Here is a 20,733-nt window from a genome sequence, read left to right as displayed (position 1 = left end):
CTGGGACTTGTGTTTGAAAATCATACAAATTCCACTCAAATCTCGAAACGCCCTGCATTTTCAGGCTGATTTATGTATGCTTGTCTGTCTTTTACTTTTGTTTTGTTTGTTAATTTCTTGTTTTGTTTTGTTTTTAACTGATTTGTAATAAGTTGTCGCCTTTTGTAGCTAAACATGCTTCGAAATTGGTTTTTAAATGTATTCCTTGTTAGATTTGTGGTTTTTTGTTTTTTTATAATATATTTTTTAACGTTCGCTTCTTAAATTTGCTTATATAAACCGTATAATTGCACTTTATCATTTTGTTTATTATTTTAAGTTTGATTTTTGTTTACACTGAATTTTCTTCACATTACATTCTTCTTTTCTAGCAAGAAAATAAATGTTTTGTTTTGTTTTTTTATAGTTTGAAATATTTCATTTTCTTCTTCTTTTTGTATAATTTTGCTTTATAAAAGATTTTTCCTTTATCTTTCATTAATTTTGAGTTGAACTGGATATTTGTTGCTGGTTTCGCAGTATTTCTTTTTTCAATTTTTTTTATTTTTAATTTTTGAGTAAACATTATTCCAAAATATATATACAACTGTATAAGCTTTGAATCGGTTCGGTTCGATCCGTTCCGTTCTCTGTTTTCGGTTTTCGGTTTTCCGGTTTCTGTTTTAGTGATGTAGCTTTTAGGAGCTCTTCTGAGTACAGTAGACCCTCCTGCCTGGTGCTTTTGTAAGCTTGGTTTTATTGTGTGTTTGTTTGGGTTTCGTATCCGATCTGTTCTACAATGGGTTCTTATGTGTGTGTGTGTGTTGGGTGTTTGTGTGTGTTTTTATATCCATTATTACTTTCTCCTCTCCGTTTTCCAACATGATTTTCAGAAAATGCTCTTCAAAATTTTGGATTATTAATCACAGATAGTGTGTCTAATATATATGTATTGTATATATAATAAATATGTATGTATACTTCAAATATAATTAAATTAGCAATAAATACTTTTGATTTATTTTTCCTTCGCTTTTCTTTTCTTTCCTCTCCTTTTCCTTTACCACTTTCTTTTTCATTATATAATAAAAAGTTTTTGATTTTCAGAGAATTTACTAGTTGTTTTTTCTTCTTCTTCCAGTTTTTCATTTTCTTTTGTTTTATACCAAATGCAGAATTTCCATAATATTTTTTGTCCTTATGATTAATTTTCTTTTGGATACTAAACCACAACATTTATGCACATCAAATGTTTAAATTTGGAATATTTTTGGTGGAAATTATAATATAATTTTGATATATATTTGTTAAAGCTGCTTTTCCACGATACCCATTCCACCGATGCTGAAAATAGCCATTCCCATGGGGCCGATTCGGCGTCCCTGTGAATGGCTATCTGCCATTCCATCTGGGAGATGATTTCCATCGCCTCGGTGGAACAGATCGCCCAACAGAAGCTTACAATTTTTCCATTTCTTGTTTAAATATATATTGTTTTTTTCCCCTATTTTCCATAAGTTTCCTTCATTTAAGTTTTATAATAATTCACTAAACATGTTCACAATATTTTACCGACATTTACCACTCCTCCTTTCCTCTCTTTTCCATTCCTTCCTTTTCATTTGCTTTAAATATATGGTGTATAATTTTTGTATGGTTTTCTTTTGACACTTACTAGCTAGCACACAAAATATGTTTTTCGGTTTTCCTTAGGTACATTTATATATGATTTTTTTTGTTTATTTACTTTCATTTACGCAGACATTTAGTTTAGGATAGAAGTTCAGAGTCGAAACGAAAGCAAAATACACATATCGAAAGGGGGATTGGCCAAAGGGGGGCGGGGTCTTCTGGATGGGGATCTGTGATCTGTGGATCTGTGTAAATATGTATGTCTAGGGGATCTCCTGTAAAAGAGTGTGTGTAGAGTGTATAAGTACATTTAAATATATAGTTTTTCAGTTGCTCAAAATGATCATGTTTTTGTTTTTGTTTGGTTTGAGGTATACGCGTAGTGATGAAGACACACACATACATAAATATACAAATATATATATATATGTCATAGAAATATATAAGCATTATATATAGTTATACATATATAAAGTCTTTATATATTTATGATTTTTTTCTTAAATTTTTTTTACAAGTACTCGAAATGTGTGGTTTCACAATAAATGTATTTTTTTTAAGCCGAAATTCTTGTTTTTTTTTTTGATTTTTTAAAGCCTAAACACAGATAATTTTGTTGGTTAATATTTCATTATTATGTAAACATTGAAACATTTAAATTTTCTCTAAATTTAGTGTTCAATATGTGGGTGGAAGTGTGGGTTTGAAAGATCATTTTTTAGGTGAGTTTTTCTTGGGGATTTTTCAAATTGTTACGGTATATACGAGTATGTATGTATATTTTTTTTTTATGTTCCAATTTTGTTTAATTTTGGTGTGAAATTGTGTATGGCATGTATTTTGTTTATATATAATTTTTGGGACCTCAATTTTGTTTATAGGGGTTTTTTTGTCTTTTTAATTTCTTGGGACTTTGCTTAAATTTTTTTTATGATTTTCAGTGGGTTTTCAATTTTGATTTAAGTAAATGAATTTGGAATTTCTTTGTTGTTGCTCTGCGTTTTTGGTTTTCTTTACGGATTCCCTTGAATTATTATTTTGTGTGCTTTTTCCTAACGTTCCTCCGCTCTCTTTTCTCTTTGTTTGTTTACGATTTGTTACTAATTTATTTAATTTGTAAATGTGAAGGCAGCTTTGTTTATTGATTTCCGTTTTTGTTTTTTTTTTCTTTTTGTTGTCTTTTTTGTTGTTGAAATTATAGAAAAATTGTTGAATGTTGAATGTTGAATGTTGCTGTGGTGGAATTTTGGTTTTGTTTTTAGTTCATTTTAGAATTTTGCTATTGGAGTTTTGCTTACTGTTTTCTGTGTGTGTTTTATTTTTTATTTTCTGTTTTGTTATGTTGTTGTTATTGCTGTTGGTTGTTGTTGTTGTTGTTGATCGGATATTGTAGATGTTGTTGTCTATATGGTCTCGGCTGTATGTAGTACTCGATTCTGTCGATATCGTGGCAGTCTGTGTGGGGCACGGAGCATCCCTGGGATCCCAGAGACCTCTGGCCCCACACGACTGGCTGCTGTTTTGCTGTTTGTTGGTTGTTTTTCTGATTTTCTGTTTTTCTGTTTTATTTTGTATTCCCATTGGACTGTTGTTGTTAGTTTTCTGTTCAATAAAAATATATATTCCATATATCTATCAACCAAAGAGAAATTGTCGTAAAAAAATGCAAAATGAAAATTTTTCTTGCTCAGATTTTTTTGTTTTTTTGTTTTTTGTTGGTCTTAAGGTTGTTTAAGGTTGTGTGTGTGTGTGAGTTTTTTTTAGATTTGTTTCTTGGTTTTTTTAGTTTTTGTTAAGAAAGTTTTGTTTTTGTTTTGTACAAGAGAATGCCTATTTGTCGATTGTCAAAAACGAAACAATAATACATACATATGGTATATACGCGCGTACACAACGCGCCATAGGTGTATGTTTGTATTTTGTTTGTTGGTTTCTTGCTTTTTTTCTATGCGGATCTCAGCGGGTGAGTGAGGGGGGAAGGGGGCTCTGTTTCCGCGTTTATATATATGTTTCTTTTATGTACTATAAAAAGTGTTGCTTAATTTGGTTTGCTTTACTCCCCGGACTCCCTGTCTGATCCTGGTCGATCCCTGACGATCCCTGCCGATCCTTCCTGCCCGTTTTTTTTCTAGAAGCTATAGTAGTGGGTGGCCAGCGGCGGCCAGGCAAATGCTGCCGGCCTTGCCATCGACTGATCCTATAACTGCTGCTGCTGCTGCTGCTCCAGCTGCTCGGCCTTGATCTGGGCCAGCTTCTCGTGCAATATGGAGCCGCCGACGGCGCTGCTGCTGCAGCCAGGACTGCGACTGCGACTGGGGCAGGGATTGGGATTGGGACTGCCACTGGGATTGGGACTGGGCATCTGCGAGTGGGTCATCTCGCCCTCGCCATCGCCATCACCGTCACCGTCGTTCTGGCTGCTGCTGCTGTTGCTCCCATTGAGATCCATCATTTTGTTGTGCCTGTGCCGGTGCCTGCTGTGGTCGCTCTTCAGGCTGCTGGCATCCGTGGCGTCCGAGTCCCTGGAGGTCATTCGGCTCCGGCCATTGCCATTGTTGTTGTTGTTCCTGCTGCTGCTGTTGCCATTGTTGTTGCTGCTGCTGCTCTTGTTCTTGTTGTGCGCCAGGTCGCTGTTGTTGTTGTTGTTGTTGCTGGAATGATCATGATCCCGATCCCTATCCCGCTCTCGATCCCTCTCCTCATCGCTGCTGGCACTGTCCGCACTCAGACGCTCCCTCTTGATATCCGCATAGACGCCCAAGGGACTGGCGGATCGCTTGATGCGCTCCCCACCGCCGCTCGAACAGGCGGCCCCCCGGTAGTCATTGCTCTGATTGTTGGTGAACGGCAGGGGCGTCTTATTCACCAGCAGCTGATCGAGCAGCGCATTGCCATGGTGGCCCAGCCCATGGCCCAGGGCGTGTCCGTTGCTGGTGCTGCTGCTGCCGCTGCCGCTGCCGCTCCCGTTTCCATTGCCATCGCCGGAGGACTGCAGGGTCTTGCGGATGATGCCGTCGTACATGTGCTCGGCTATCTCCAGGGCGCTCTTCATGGGTCGTTCGTGGGCGTTCGTCTGGTTGGTCTGCTGGCGCATGGCCTCCGCCATGCGGTGCAGGTCCAGGCCATACGCGTTGCCGGCATTCTGCTGGGTCCAAAAGATATTCGGCTGAAAGCCCAACTGCGGCGCCACCCCATCGAAGATCTTGAGGCCGTTGGGCACTGTGGCTGAGGCCGCTGCTGCGGCGGCCGCCGCCGCCGCCGCTGCCGCTGCCGCCTGGGAGGAGGTGTTGCTCTTGAGGGCATTGCTCAGCTTCGAGCCGCCGACGCCGTGGTGGTTGCCCGTGTGGTTGATGTGGTTGCCGGGCTTCAGCTTCTCCGGACACACCTTGTTGGCGGGTCCCGTCAGGCCGACCAGGTCCGGCTGGGGCTTGGGCTCGCGCTTCCGGGGCCTCATCAGGTGCCGCTCCTTCACCTTGTACTCCAGCGTGGAGTGGGGCACGCCGTAGTAGCTCCCAGCCCGATGCACGGACATCTCGCCGCGCTGCACCGCCTTGACGGCCTCCACCAGGCTGTCCCGGTCGTAGTTGCGGTACTTGCCACGCTTCGGGCGCGTTCCCTTGCCCGCTGCCAGGGCGGCCGCCTCCTGGGCGCTCAGTTGCGCCTGGTGCGAGTGCGCCGCCGCGGCCGCCGCATGATGGCCGGCGGGCAGGTGGGCATGGTGGTGCTGGTGCTGGTGCTGGGATAGCAGGTTCGGCGACGCCCCAAAGCGGGACGTGTCCGTGCCGCCAATGATCTTGGCCACCGAGATGCTGGGCTTCTTGTAGCTGCTGCTGCTGCTGCTGTTGTTGTTGCCGGATGCTGCCCCATTGTTGCTGCAGTCGCTGCCGGCGCTAGTGCTGCCGTTGCGCAGGCTGCTGCTGGCTGTCGCCGCCGCGGCCGCGGCTGCCTCGTGGCTGCTCTGCTCGTTGATCTGCCGCTGGATGTTGCTGGCCATCATCTTCTGGATGGAGGTGGGCGAGGCCGAGAGCAGGCCGGCGGCGGCGGCGGCGGCACTGGCGCTGCTGTTGGACACAGCGGCGGCCAGCATCGGCGAGGCCGAGTGCGGACTGCGCTCTCTCCCCCCGCCACCGCCCCCGTTCCGATTGCTGCTGTTGGAGTGGGCGTGGACGTGGCCGTGGGCGTGGGAGTTGCTGCTGGAGCTATGATTGTTGTGGTGGTGTGGGTGCTGGTGGTGGTGCTGCTGCTGAAGGAGGTGCTGCTGCTGCTGCTGCTGGTGGTGGCTGTGGCTGATGCTGGGCGAGATGCTGGGTGGCCCGCTGACCTTGAAGGACGGAATCTTCAGTATGGGATCCTCGCTGGCCTCGTTGGGATCCAGCGAGGAGCTCGTCTCGGGCGTTTCAGACTTTGGTAGGCGATGGTGAAAGGCATTCAACTGCTGCTGGTGCTGCTGGAGGAGCAGGCTGGCGGCATTGCCATTGCTGGTCTCCTGCTGGCTGGCCGCGAGCAGGTTGATGAGCGCATCGTTCACAATGCCCCCGGTGTTGGCCACCAGCAGGCCCTTGATCAGGTCCCCCACCGTCTGGGTCTCGTCCACCTTGGGCATCACCCCGATGCCCGCCGCCAGCATGAGCGTGTGCAGCAGCACATTCGTGTCGATGGGTATGGGTGCCACCGCACTGGCGGGCCCTGGTATCCTGGACAGCTTCGGCGAGTGCTGGCCCCCGCCCTCGAGGTCCTCGCCCAGATCCTCGCTGCCATTGTGCTCGGACAGGTGGCTGCTCAGCTTGTGGAGCTGGGCCGTGGCCGCGATGCGCTGGGCAAGCTCCGGATAGACCGGTGCCGGGGTGGAGGCGTTGCTGTCCACCTCGGCCTCGTCCGCCGAGTCCTCCGGCTCATCCGGCTCGTCCTGCTCGAGCCGCTCGAGTCGCTCGAGCCGCTGCTCGTGGTGCGCCAGCTTGTTCATCAGGCTGGAGCGGTGCTGACCGGCCACCTTGCGGGGTGCCAGCTTGCTGGCCGTTACGTCCTGCAGGGCCCTGTTCAGGTCCTCCTCGCTGTAGGTCCTTCGCCCCGACGAAGGCGTGGGCGTGGGGCAGTCCGAGAGGGCTCTGAAAAGAGGACAAGGCATTGAAAATCACTTAAAGTGGAAGTTCCTTAAATTTCTACAGATCCTAGAAATATATGCACTGCCTCAACCCCCGCTTGATCCTTCGAGTCAATCATCCTTTATCTTCCAGAAATTTTCAACAGTGACTTTTGGGCTTCGAGGGTAATATTTTTTGGCAGCACCATCAAAGGACTTGAGAGCCACTTCCCGCTTAGAAGGCTCTCCCTTTTTTTTTGGCACAGCGACAGGGTGTGCAAGGACTGACAATGAGTGCTTCTTAAATGTCGACATCAGGCCAAAAGGAAGCAGAAAGAAGGACACACGGATGCCGACGACGACGACGACGACGACGCTTGGGTGTCAAAGGCAAAGGCAAAGGCAAAGGCAGAGGCAGTGGCAAGGATGTGCCCTGCCACACAATCATTTTTTGTGTTCCCTTTTTTTCGGGACAGAGACAAAAGATGACAGCCCCAAAAGGAGTCTGGCAGGAGAGCTGGTAGAGGACAAAAGGCATGGGTGTTCCGCCAGCAAGAGGTTAGGGACCAAACATGTTTTTGAAGTTCATTAGACGAATATCCAACAAAAAGAGCAAGGAAAAAAACATATAAATCAAGGAGTAACCCAAGGTATGCCGAAGATGCGAATACCCTTCGGAGGGCGAAGGTTTCCGGGAAGAAATGGGGAAAGCGAAAGAACCTATGGAACACTCGATGCCACTCATTTCTGGGGGACAAACCTCTACTCAAAACAAAGATACCCCTTTCCCAGGGTAGTGCCTTCTTTTCCGAAAAAAAAAAAGTGCCAAAACCATTTTCACTTAATGCCAACGCGAGTCCAAGCCAAGCGCTGCCTTGACGGGTTGCACCTCCCCCCCCCCCACCCCCCCCCACACAGGAAAAGGCAACTTTTGTGTTGCAACAACAACAACAATAACAACAACATCATCAGAAGCCGTACGAAATATTTCTTTTCTTTATGCTCAACCAGAAAACGAGACGAGCTCGAGACCCTTTCTTTTTATTTCCTCCTTTTTTTTTCGTGGGTGGCTGGGGACATTGCACCGACAGACTGTCGTCGGCTGAGACAGAGAAAGCTATACACATATATGTATATGGAGAGAAAGAGATGGGTAGACGGAACGCACAGCACAGCTTCTTTTGGCGCCCTTCGCTGCGGCACAACGGGAGACGGCCCTGGCAAAAGTTGATGGCAAAGTCAGAGCACAACTTTACTTTTTTACCCCATTTTTATTTCGGAGGAGTCCTTGCCGCGTCTGGAAAATGTCTGAAAATTGTGCAGACAACACAAAAAACACACAGAAAAAAAAATGGGGAAAACAGCAAGAAGCAGAGGGGCAGAGGGGCAGGTGGAAAGGCTGAGCCCGAGGCAGAAGAATGCTTCAGCAGGGGAGAAGAAAAATGTGGCAGAGAACGCGGCAGCAGGTGGCAGCAGTGAATGTTAAACTGTATGATAGCTGCCGCACGAGTGGGGGGGTGGGGGGGCAGGTGCAAGTGGAGGCGTGGCCCTTGGCTGACCGTAAGTAAATTGGGGTCCGAGGCTGGGGCTGGGAGTGGGAGTGGGAGTGGGGATGGACCGCGGGCGGGCATCATCATTAAATGGCGACAGTTTTTTGCATTTTTGCTCATTTTGCATACACAAAATAATTTCCCCAAAAAAACAGACAGAAAAAACACACACACACAAAAAAAGGGAAGGAAAAGGAAAAAAAATGGGGGAGGTGGGGCAAGGTGGGATGAGGTAAGGATATACACAAAAATTTGCATAATTGCGCAAAACCCGAAGCGCGGCGGTCCCAACCTTTGGGAGGATGTTGTCCCCTCCCGCCCCCTCCCCCTCCCCCTCCCCAACGACCATCAATCTGCCCCTTGCAACTGCAGCAGCGGCAACAGCGGCACCAGGAGCGAAGGATGGCGCGCAAAAATAAATGAAAAATGTCATTTCAATGTCGTTTGGATTTTTTGTTGGTGTCGTTTACCTTTTGGCTGCACTTCAATTGCAATTTGCCACTGCAACAGCCGCGCTGCCTCTGTCTCTGCCTCTGCAGCAGCAGCAGCACGTTTCTCTGCCGCTGCCGACGCTGCTGCTGCGGCTGTTCCTGTTGCAGTTGTTGTACAACATATCCCTGCATTTGTTGCAGCTGCACACGCATGTGGAGCGCATTCATTTGCACCCAAAAAAAAGCACATGCCCCAAACCCAACCCGCAGCAGGCTTTTTTTTCTGCATCCTTTTCCTTTTTTATGTACAATACTCTTTCGAAGGGGTATTCATGGATTTCGAGAGGGCTCTATTCTCTGCAGATCGAATATTTTGGGGACTATTTCTGATACTTGAATGGGATCTGATCTCCTGCATCAAAGGTGACAGGAACCGAAGGAAAATTAAATTTATATATGTAAATCTAATTAATTTTTTAATATTAGTTAAATTTTTAATATAATATAAATTTATGATAAATTTATAAATATAATTTATAAGTTGCTTTAACAGTAAAAGCAAACAACAAAATAATAAAAAATACAATACTAATAAAAAAAAAAAAAAAATAGTTTTAAGTAAAATTTTATATTTCAAATATTTTTATTTAAAATAATCGAAGCTAAAAAAATTTTAAAAAACCCAACGCTCGCTAAACGAATTTTACATGGACTTCTTAGGGACTCTTCGTAATATTCCACCAGAAATATTCGTAGCATCTTTCTACATTTTTCTACATTTCACTATCACAGGAAATAGGCTATTTTAATTTATATTTTTATTTAATATCCCCTTAGTCCCTTGCAAATGATCTCTGTTAGGGTATTCCCAGCCTCGGTGGCCCTCTGTTCTCTGTCCCTCCTTCACGTTTTTCGTTGGCGTTTGCAATTTTTCTGACATTTTGTTTTAATTTGTGGCAGCAAAAGGGTTGCTTTTTTTTTGCTCAACGGTGTGCGTGTGTGTTTTTTTAAATACTTTTTTCTGTTGTTGTAGCAATGTGGCCCGGTACCAGAGAAATGCATTTTTTACTGCAACGATTTTCGCTGTTGTTGCTGTTGTTGTTATGCGCAATATTGCATTTTTGTCGGTTCATCCCACACCTTTTTATGTGCTCCGAACACACTAACATATGTGCACAAGAGTAAATATATACACACACACACACACACACAGAGACACTGAATTACCATCCACATTTCATATTCAAATTGGTTATCATTTTTATTAATAAAACATAATATTCTTTGAAGCATAATATTCTTTAAATTTAAATTTGATTTTTTTTGTTAAAGATCAAGGCTAAAATTTGAGGGAAAGAATTGACAAAAGTTCACAAATATCGGGGGGTTTTTGAGATCTATCCAAGTCCTGTATTTTGTACGATATTTTATAGAATAACTGTCCAAAAAATTATAGAAATAATTAAGGGGAATCAAATAAATTATTGACAATAGTATACCATCAAAGGCAGAGATCTGAAATGTGGGTTTCATTGAATAAATGGCAATATAATTGTTTTTTTTTTTCATACAAATTGTAAACAGAGTTCAAAATTGGCATTTTCGTTGAATAAATGCAAAATAAAACTTTTTTTTAATTTTTGATGTTTTGGATCTCCCTAAAATTTAATATTTTAGTTTCAATTTTTATAACATTGAAAATATGAGTGTTTTTTTTTATATTAATAATAAAACAAAAGAAAGAAATTTGTATAGGAAAATTAAAAAATTTGAATTATTTTTGATTTTAATAAAACAAAGTTTGAAATTAATTTTAATTAAAATAATATTGTATTTTATGTTTTATTATACAAATTATAGTTCTTAAGCTCCCTACCTAAAAAAAAAAATAAAGAACCCCAGAAAACGCAATATTTGTGATTATTTCCCAAAATAAAACATTTATTCGGCTCCTCCCCCGCGGACAATTAATTATGATTTCTGCATTTTTATTGGTGTTTTTTTTTTATATGTATTTTTTGTTGCTGCCTCTGCTGTCTCTCTATTTTGTTGCGTGCAACGCGGCCGCTAAATGTGCCAGTGGCGGAACGAGAGCTGGTTAAGGGGGCGGGGGAGGGGGTAGAGGGAAAGGGGCAATGTTTGGCATTTGACTGGAGGAATGGAATGTGAGGTTAATGGTTAAGGGTGCGGGGGCTGGGACTGGGGCTGGGTGGTGGGTTTTGTAGTAGGAAAAGCCTCTGCCGCTGGCTCCAACGAGAGCGCACAATGCCACACTCTGTCCCCCCATAGTGGGGTTTTTTATTTCGCTTTTTTGTATACTCTTTAAGGAGGGCATATATCATTTCAGGGCAAGCCCCTGCTTAATCGTTTCACCAACCCCCGGCTCACTAGCTTCGGTCGTTAGCGCTTTATTCGCCCGATCCTTGCTCTCTCGATCGGTGCTCTCTTTTCTCTGGAGACTTCAAAGCAGGCAAGAGCCACGCCGCCCAAAAGAGTATAGAAATCTTCGACAAGCCTTTTTTTTCTTCTCCTCGTTTTTTTTTCGTCTCATGTATGTTTGGCCTATGAGTGTGTGTGTGTGTGTGTTGACAACGTCGAATGCAATTTTGTTAAAAATGCATTAAGTGCATGTGTGTGTGTGTGTGTGTGTCTCGGTATGTGTGTGTTTCGGTATGAATGCAATTGCATGTTGGTTTTTGTTGCCAATGCAGTGGCCCCCGCAGACCCCGGTGCCGGGCCTCGGCCTACACTTGATGCGTGCGCAGGCCACCCACCAACACCCCCCCTGGCACACACACACACACGTACACCTATGCATACATCCACCCTATGCCACACACGCACACATTCATGGCAGTTGCATTTTTTCGGAAGATATGCACTCATTTCTCTTCGTTTTTTTTTTCTCTTTTTTTAATTTTCGTCCACCTCTGCCGCCGCCGCCGCTGCAGCTGGCGTTGACGCCTCTGCCGCTGCACTCTTATATGCATTTCAATTTTTTGTTGTTTCTATCTCGTTCATTCACGCACGCACACAAAAATTATTCTACAAAAAAAAACAAAAAAAAAACGGGAAAAAAGGAACAGCAACAGACATTTAAACCGAATCGAGCAGCGGTCATTGAAATGACAAAAAATTGTGGCATATACTATATAGAAAAAGATCGAACAAAAAGTAAATGAGTTTTGGGGGGGAGTGGGCGTGGGAGGGTCAATGATAAATAACTGTGCAAGTGGGGGAGTGGGGAAGTGGGGCGGTGGGGGCTCTGGCGATAACCGTTAAAAAGTGTTGGACTGCAGCTAAAAACCACAACAGGGACGGTAAAAGATTGCCATCCAGATCGAAGCCACAGATACCCTGGCAGTGCCGTCAGTTCTTATGGCAACGGAATGATGTATTGCCTCTCAGTCGATAAGGATCAGGGGATCAATGGGTAGCAAAAAAAACCTTTTCGCCTGGTCTTTGGCGGGAGACTTTGAGGACTCTTAGTTTGGGAATAATTTAGGCATTTTTGGTAAGCAAATTTTCAATTTTATGGTGGGCCTAATGGCTCTTAAGACAGGGATTCTGTTTCAAATTCTTTACAAGTTAGGATCGGTGAAATTTTTTGTTTCTCAAGCGCCATTTCAGGGCAAAATCGGTTTACTTTTGGCAAAAATAGTTATAATATTAACTGCCATATGTTTTGATCGGGAATAAGTCCGGTTTTGGCGGCTTATAATCCTATAACTTCCTGCATGTTAAGCCGCGCGTCTTGCAGCAGCGCCCCTCGGTCGGTTGGGCGGGAGGAGAGCAACAGCCTTCTGCTGGTGTCACACGGGCCACTTGATGGTGCCGTAATTGCATCGCCACTTGAAAGGTTTTGAATAAAATATGAGGCTCACATCCAGCCCAGGATCTCTCTCTCTCTCTCCCTCTCTCAGTTCCAGCTGCCACCTGCCAAATGTCTCTCAGATGATCGTCCAACCATAATGCAGAGTGTCTGCCTACTATTATGCCTCCGACAGGTCCTTCCATAGCCCCCCTCCCCCCCGGCAAGGCGTATAACAATGGCCAGTGCACACGCATTAAGCTCTCCTCTTTGCATTGTATTTTACCATTTGGGGGTTTTTTTTGTTTTTGGGGCCAAATGGTTAACGCAGTCGACGTCGCAGTCGACGTCATCACTCTATGCCAGTTATTACATTCTCTCAATCTCTCTTGTGTCTCTTTTTTTTCGGCTTCCCTGTCCCTTTCGCTCTCAGGGGAGAATTTTTTCGTAAACGAAAAATAATGAATATACACCCAGCGACAGTCGCTCTGCCCGCCCAGGGCCCCTCCCCCCCCGCCCGTTCCGAAAAGTGCATAGAAAAAAGTAGCAAAGAAGAAAGACCAAAAAATACACACCCACACACACAGAGAGAAAAAAGTAAAACGCAGCGTGCAAAAAAAAAAGCGATCGATATGATGCACTCATTTCTGTCTGCTGCGCTGGGCGACGTCGACGTCGACGCTGCAGCCGCTGCCGCTGCCACTGCCGCCCCCCCTTCAAAGCTCCACTTGGAGTGGCGACGCCGTCTCATCATCCTCGGCAGCGGCAGCGACAGCCTGAGAAAAAAATCTGTAATAATAAACGCTTGACGAAAAAGAGAGGAAAAAAAAATGCCAAAAATTGCAGCGTCAGTGGCTTTTGTGCCTCAAGTGGTTGGGGGGTGGGGGCAGGGGGGCAGGGTAGGTGTGCCTTAGAGGGGTGCCCTGGGGTTGAGTTACGGTCATCTGGCTTAAGGCTTATTTATTGGTCGATCTTTAATCGGCAAATAGTTCTATTAAGGTTTATTCAAGGCTCCAAGGACATCGGGCGGTGCTTTTGTCCTTCAGCTGGAACTCGAACACAGCTCTTGTGTCTCTGCTTTCCTTGTACATAACTCCCACCTTCCAGTGCAACCGCAAAACACTTCCTTTTCGCCCGTTTATTCATTGTTTTTTGTACATTTTTTCGACATTTTTTTTGTCGTATGACAATTAAAATAGGTGTACGAGATGGTGCATGACGACGGCGATGGCGGCTGCTAACAAACACTTGGCCATGCTTTAGACAATAGACAAGGACTGGCGCTGTTGCGGCTCAAGTGGCAGCCACCGACCGCCGCGGTTGTCGTTGCCACAGTCTCACACACACACACACGAAAATTCGCAACCAAAAAAAACAAAAAAAAAGAAAGAGTAATGACAAAAATCGTGGAAAGTGCTGGAAAATTATGCACACGACGCCTGGGCTTCCCGGGCGCTAACAAGGGGATCTGTCGTCTGAAGTTGTATGCCCCAAACACACACACACACACACAGAGAGGGAGAGCCAGAGTAATAATAAAAGGTGCTCCTGAACATTTTAGAGTAATTAAAAAAATGCCAAGGACCAAAATATACAAAAAAGGAGAGCGAATTGAAAAAAGATTGCGGAAGAGCTCAAGGAGTTAAGATGCACACACACACACACACATATAAATTTATGTATTCTTTTTTTTTTTTTTTGGGGGAAATTTGATGGAAATTTATGCGGCCATCCGCCCACCTGCCTAACGCCTGGTAATTAAGCGGGGGGGTGGGCCAGGGCACCAATGCAATGTGCCACCAGGCGTATGTGTAATTTTCGGCATCGTTTCATAAAGCACACACAGAGAGACAGAGACAGAGGGAGATAGCGACACACAGTTGTATAATTGCACAATTTTTACATAGGCATATAACAATAAAGCTTCGGCTGCAGCATCCACACAGCCACATGTGTGGCCAGGGGGAGGGGGGAGTGGGTGTTGTGGGGTGGGCTGCCCCGTTAAGTATGCTACAATAAGTGCAGTGTCAGAGGCGGCGGGCCAGCAGGCGCCCAAAGTGCAATTATCTCATGTATTGTCTGCCACACGATTCGGTGTTTTTCCTTCTCTTTTTTACCGCCCGTATGTGTGTGTCTGTGTGTGTGTGTGGCTATGGATACCCTCTCCACAGAGCGGGTATACAAGATCTATTCACGGCAGTCGATTTCCTGCCCCAAATTAGGGTATTCCCCATTCGTCAACCCAAAAATGCTTAAATATTAATTTCCACCTTTTTTTCCCCCCACTGCTTTTTTTTGTCCGTTTTACATGAATATTTTTTTGTGTATTGTGTTTGGGGGCGAATTCTTTTTTGTTAAATATTTTTTGGCGTTTGCGCAGAGATTGCCAGATTTATGTTCCAGTACATGCTTATATATATATTGGTATTTTTATTATATATTCTAGGGTACGGCATGGCAGGGGTGCCACTCACCTGATGGACTTTACATCGCCGCTAATCGATGAATTTGGCGATGGCTTGCTGCTAAGATCGAGCGGGGCATCGGCACTGGGACTGGGTGTATCTTTGAGTGGGGCACTGATGGCGGCTGCCGATAGCAGTTCTGAGGTAGTTGTTGTTACCGAGTTGTGTGGCGGATGTTGCTGCTGCTGCTGCTGTTGCTGTTGCTGCTGGCTGGCCAGAGAGTTTATCAGATTGAAGTCGGCCAGCAGCGAGAACTGGGCCAGCTGGGCGGCCATCGAGTCCATGGATGTCATTTTGGCTGCCCGTTGGGTGAGCAGCTTGTACAGTTCCAGGGAGTTGCCGCTGTTGGCAATGTTGCGTGCCCCAGACTGGTGCAGCGATGCGCTCGAGTTGCTGTCACTGTCGTGCTGCTTGGAATAGGTTTAAGGTTAATTTCAAAGTCCAAACTCCGACTCCAAGACTCCACTCCACTCACTTGACCGTTGTGGTATGTGGGGCCTTTGCTGGTGCTGCTGCTGCTGCTGTGGACTGTGGCTGTGGGTGCCACCGTTTCGGCCACCAATTGGCCCTGGGCGTTCACCGTTAGCAGGCGACCGTTGACACAGAAATTGCACTTGTCCGACGGTCTCCAATCGTTGGGTTCTGGCGGTGGTGATGGTATACTTATGGGTGTTGCTGTACGTGATGAATCCTGTGATGTTTGGTTATCTGTGGAATTGCCAAAAGACTTTAGACCCAAGACCGTCTGAAGATCCTTTGAAGGACTCACCAAAATCCTCCTCAAACTGCTGCTCTAAACGGTGGTGCTGGTTCTCTGGCTTACAGTGGTTTCTGTTGTCCTTGTTGTCCTCGTCCTCGTCGGAACCGGCTGTCGCTATGGGCTGTTGCTCCTCGATATTCAGTTGGCTGCGCGTCGCTTGCTCTTGATAATTTTTCCATTTCCTGCGACCCATAAATTCCTCAGCAACACGTTCTAAGCCTAAGCAAAAGATACAATGAAGCCCAAAGATACGAAATATTAATAAACTGTAAAATTCTTGAGCGGTTCTTGAGGTTGGGATTAGCCAAGGCTCCCCCCTAATAGACTATAATTACTGCCTGTGGTGGCAATTATTTTCAAACAATTTTCCATCACATTTCCATTTGTTTGGTCTCTCGCGTTTTTTTTTTGCGCCTGGGAATTTGTGCAGACAGAAATTACTTAATTGAAATGCAATGCAAAGGAAAAGTATAGAAAAGAAAAAATAAGTATAGGAAAAGAATGTCGGGTCGGGTACTCTGTGTTTAGGAAGGGCCCACACTGCGTATGCGTAATTGTCGTATGTGGAGTCCTTCGTGCGGTGTGTGTGCTGTGTGTGGCAATGGAAAATTGATAGATTTGTGTATTTGCACTGCAGCTGCATTTCCTACGGCATATCCTTCGTCTTGGCCGGGCCGAACGTCTAATTGCCACAAAAGTTATGCAATTTAATGCAAAATGCAGGTGGTCGCTCGCCCGCCCGTAGCAAGAGCCCCGCCCACTTCAATGGCCAGGCATGCGTGCCTCAAAAGCAAAAGTTTTGCGCATATGGCAAAAGGCTACGCGTCAACTCACACGAAATGCGAATTAAAAGAAGCAAAACGGGGCAAAAAAACACAACAAGAAGGGGGGGAATATAGCGACTAGGGGATACCCCGGACTATTCGAGGAAGCCAGGCATAAGCTGAATCATTGGGGAGCTGGGTATCCACTAGAATCCTGAATCTTGTTCCGATTGGATCATTATTATAGCTGGAATAAAGGAAGCAGTGTTCTACTCTATCACGGAGTGGCTTAGCCACGATAAAGGGTGAGTTTTAGTGTCTATCTCTCTCTAATTCTTGCTAGCTCTCCTCTATTTATCCTATAGTAGTATATGCGGAATCATTAAGGATCTAGACTCCTAAACACAACAAGAAGGGGAGGAATATAGTGACTGGAGGATACCCCGGGTTATCCGAGGCAACCAGGAATAAGCAGCATCATTGGAGAGCTGGGTATCTACTAGATTCCTGAATCCCGTTCCGATTGGATCATTATTAGAGCTGGAACAAAGAAAACCATGCTCCACTCTCTCACAGAGTGGCTTAGCAATAAAAAAGGGTGACTTTTAATGGCTGTCTGTCTCTCTCTGTCTCTTGCTAGCTGTCCTTTATCTATCCTATAGTAGTATATGCGGAATCATTGAGGATCTTCCCTAACTAGAACAAAGAAAATAATGTTTTACTCTCTCACAGAGTGGCTTAGCCACAATAAAGGGCGAGTTTTAATGTCTGCTGCTCTCTTTCTCTCCCTTGCTAGCTCTCCTCTATCTATCGTTAAGGATCTTCCCCAGCAAGAACAAAGAAAACCATGTTCTACTCTCTCACAGAGTGACTTAGCATTAAAGGGCGCTTTTTAATGTCTATTTCTCTCTTCCTAGCTCTTGCTCTTGCGTGCGTCTCCTACTGGCTACACAGGCAACATACTTCTCGAGATCCCTTGAGCCTTTAAAGGGTATCCGAGAAACACACATAAACCAAATTAAATGCGGAAGACAGAGGGTGTGCCCGAATGGGACTTGTGTGGAGTAGGGGAATCCCTGCAACTGCATTTTGTGGCATTTCTAGTGCATTTCGGCACAAGACCGAAAAAAGCCCCGGAAGTTGTGGGGGAAAAAAAACAAATGAGAAATGAGAAATGGAGAAATGGGAAATTCTAGCGCCGCAGCTAACTAGTGAGCGGCGTTGTCCTTGTCGCTGCTGCCCCGGCCGCCTCGTCGTCCTGATTGCGCACAAGTGCGTGCGTACGGTGCGTGCAGCTGCAACTTTGGGGCTGAAGTGGAAGTGGGGCACCGGCAGCGGGGGAGGGGACAGGGGCAGGGGCAGGGGCAGGGGCAGGGGGAGGACGCACTGCAGCAGCAGCTGCTCATTCCGGCGCGAAAGTGGAGCGGCATGTTCAAACTTTAGCCGTGTAAAAATTGCATTGCTTTCCCAGTTGCCGTTGCCGTTGCAGTGGCAGTTGCAGCTGCAGTTGCTGTTGTTGCAGCTCCGCTTTTTTAAGCGCTCAAATAAACAGGGTCGTCGTTGTCGTTGTCGCCGTCGCGTCAGAGCTTCGGGGGTTGCCATCGCACCGCGCACCGCACACCGCACCGCGCCCCACCATGTTGCCACACGCACCGAAAAAAAGGGCGAAAAAAGAGCGAGGTGAATGCACGCACGGGACTTGCGGAAACTCAAACTTTAAAATGCAACCAGTCCACCAGACACAGCCACAGACACACACACACACAGACACAGGCTAAAAAATGGAGGGAAAATGAAGAAGGTCTCCCACGAAACGTAGATACTCTTCGGGGAAAGGCGATCCATGCTGGGTTTTAAGGGCAGTATCATTCCATATTGGATTCTTGGTAGACCAGGCCCCATTTCTAGGCTGAATCTTCGGCTCAAACAATTCCTAAAGGACGCCCAAGGGTCTCTCTTTAATCTTTGATCTGCCAGGAAAGTGCCCTGTGATCGCATACCCCTACTCTACCCTGCACACGCATCTGGCATGTGCCACCTGCAGGGGTTGCAATGCCAATGCACGCAACGCACGCACAATGCAGTGCCTGCCCTGTCTCTGGTATGGGTGTATCTATGTGCTGTGCCTCCCTATGCATGTGGTTGGGCGACACAAATTGCGTATGAAGATGATGACGACAGCCGCAAGGCGGCATTTCAATGCTGTTGCCGGCTCGTTCCGTTTCAGGCTCTGGGTCGTCCCGGTCTGCCTCCGCAGGTGCCCAACGAAGGGGTATATTCGTGCGGGAAGGCCAGAAAAAAGCGGGGCCCAGAATCTACTGGGTAGGATTGATCCATCCAGGGTATCGTGGCTTCTCTTCCACCTTTCTCGTTACCACTGTCTGACGCCTTGCGTTGCACATTATGCCAGGCAGAGCCGCAGACAGAGCCAGTGCCTGAATGTATGCTAAATAGAATTTTTTTAGCGGCTCTAACTTAAATATTTGTATGCATAGGAGTGCATGTCGTCAGCTCTAGGCCCCCTCCCCCAGGTCCCCTACGACCCACACGCGAGGGCCAGAGAGTGGGTTCTACGTGACATGTCATGGGAGAGGATTCGGCTTCGGCTTTGGGTTTGGGTTCGAGTTCGAGTTTGGGTTTAAGTTTGCTTTACGTCTGCCCAAACTGTCAGTTAGTTTCGCTCTCTGTCTGTCTGACTGTCTGTCTGTCTGTCTGTTTGTTTGTTTGTTTTAGGGTCGATGCGGTGCCCCTTCTGTGTGTGCGTGTGTGTGGCAGCAAAAAACAAATAAACAAACAGACAGGGGGACAGCGGGACAGACGAAGGGCAAAACAAAAACGAAAGTGCGTTTAATCAAAGTTAGATATTAAAGCCAAATGCCTGAACTAATTTGTGAATGGGGCGGCAATGGGGCGTATGATTTATATTCATTTTGTTTGGCCAGGAGTTACCTCGCTCCAGCCAGCGAGGAAACAAACATTGAAAAATTAAGCAATTATAAACGGAAACTCATTTAAAAAAAACACACACACACACGCACACACACACACACACATGACACGTGGATATGCAAATGGCATGCGCCATGAGAGAGGAAGAGAGAGAGGAAACGCATGAAAAGTGGTAAAAGAAATGAAAGAAATGCAACAAAAAAATGCAAAAAAAATAACCGAAGATTTAGATACCCTAGGCAGATCGGTTGGGGCGATCGGGGGGGAGGCCAGAGGGTACTATTCGTGGGCATTTTATTCCTTTTAAAATTGGCAGAAATCTCTAGCCTTTTCCCTACTTTCAAGCCACAAAAATAGTCTACAATTTCCCTAAATATATATTTTTTGGTTACCCTTAAATTCTCTGCCCAAATCGGCTCCCAAATCCTTATACCCTCTACCAAAAGGGCAAAAAAAAGAGACCGAAAAAACGAATGAGCGAAAAAAAAATGCAATTATCGATTAATGTACCACATTATATGGCTCACATATACATAAATACATGTGCATATACGGCCGCGACAGCTGTGTGTGTGTGTGGCAGATAGGCCCTTATGTGCCACACACACACGGGTACACACGGGTACATGCCTATATGCACAGATATGTACGTGTTCGTGGAAAAGTCATTAAAAAATTGCTGCATTTTTCTGCTGCCGGCTGGTGTTGTTGTTGTTCTGTCAGCCTCATTGAATTTTATTCAATTCCCATCCTTTAATTTCCTTGGGGGGGGATCTGTGGCTGGGGCTGGGCTTCCCTGCTGTCAAGTCGTTTACATAAGCAAATTACTGTAATGATGATACATTATGTACTGCCAACGCAGGGGGGTGTCCCTCCCCCACACTCCATTGTTGGGTGCTGGTGTCATTCGCATTGAAATGTTTGTACATAAAGGGATAGTCTCCCCTCCGCCCCCCACCCAAGTCGCTCCGACAGAAGACAAACAACATTCGACATTTCCGCAGAAAGTTTTCCTCCATTTATTTTTTTTTTGGCGCAATGCGTGCCATAATCCAAATCCAAATGTCAGAAGGTGAATACGTAATATTACGTATACGCGCACCGCCTTTATAAATACTGAATGGGACTGGCCAGGGAACGTCTGAGAAGGTGTTGGACCCGGGGGGGCAGGGACTGGGACAGATGGCACCGTTCACAGACAATTAGAGACTCCTAACTGCGCGTCGATCCGATTTAATTGCCTGGCGATGCAGCCGCTGCGATTAATTGCACAACCATGGGATTGAAGAAAGAAAGAAAAGAATCAATTGCT

General features: G+C 45.7%; 1 protein-coding gene across 2 annotated transcripts in view; it reads right to left on the bottom strand.

The window, feature by feature from the left end:
• Positions 1-2,978: 2,978 nt before the first annotated feature.
• Eip93F (Ecdysone-induced protein 93F) overlaps positions 2,979-20,733 on the bottom strand; it is a 62,690-nt gene continuing 44,935 nt past the window's right edge. For both annotated transcript variants that reach the window (XM_033383735.1, XM_033383758.1), the window contains 4 exons: positions 15,718-15,927; positions 15,424-15,656; positions 14,958-15,355; positions 2,979-6,716 (listed from right to left, as the gene is read on the bottom strand). In XM_033383735.1, coding sequence (XP_033239626.1) covers positions 3,809-6,716; positions 14,958-15,355; positions 15,424-15,656; positions 15,718-15,927 — 3,749 coding nt within the window. In that variant the 3' untranslated portion in view covers positions 2,979-3,808. The remainder of the gene's footprint in view (positions 6,717-14,957; positions 15,356-15,423; positions 15,657-15,717; positions 15,928-20,733) is intronic.

The sequence above is a fragment of the Drosophila pseudoobscura genome, chromosome 2 (genome assembly GCF_009870125.1).
Source record: "Drosophila pseudoobscura strain MV-25-SWS-2005 chromosome 2, UCI_Dpse_MV25, whole genome shotgun sequence".
NCBI lineage: Eukaryota > Metazoa > Arthropoda > Insecta > Diptera > Drosophilidae > Drosophila > Drosophila pseudoobscura.
Note: the sequence above shows the minus strand (reverse complement) of the source record. Positions and strands in the feature narration are given on the sequence as shown.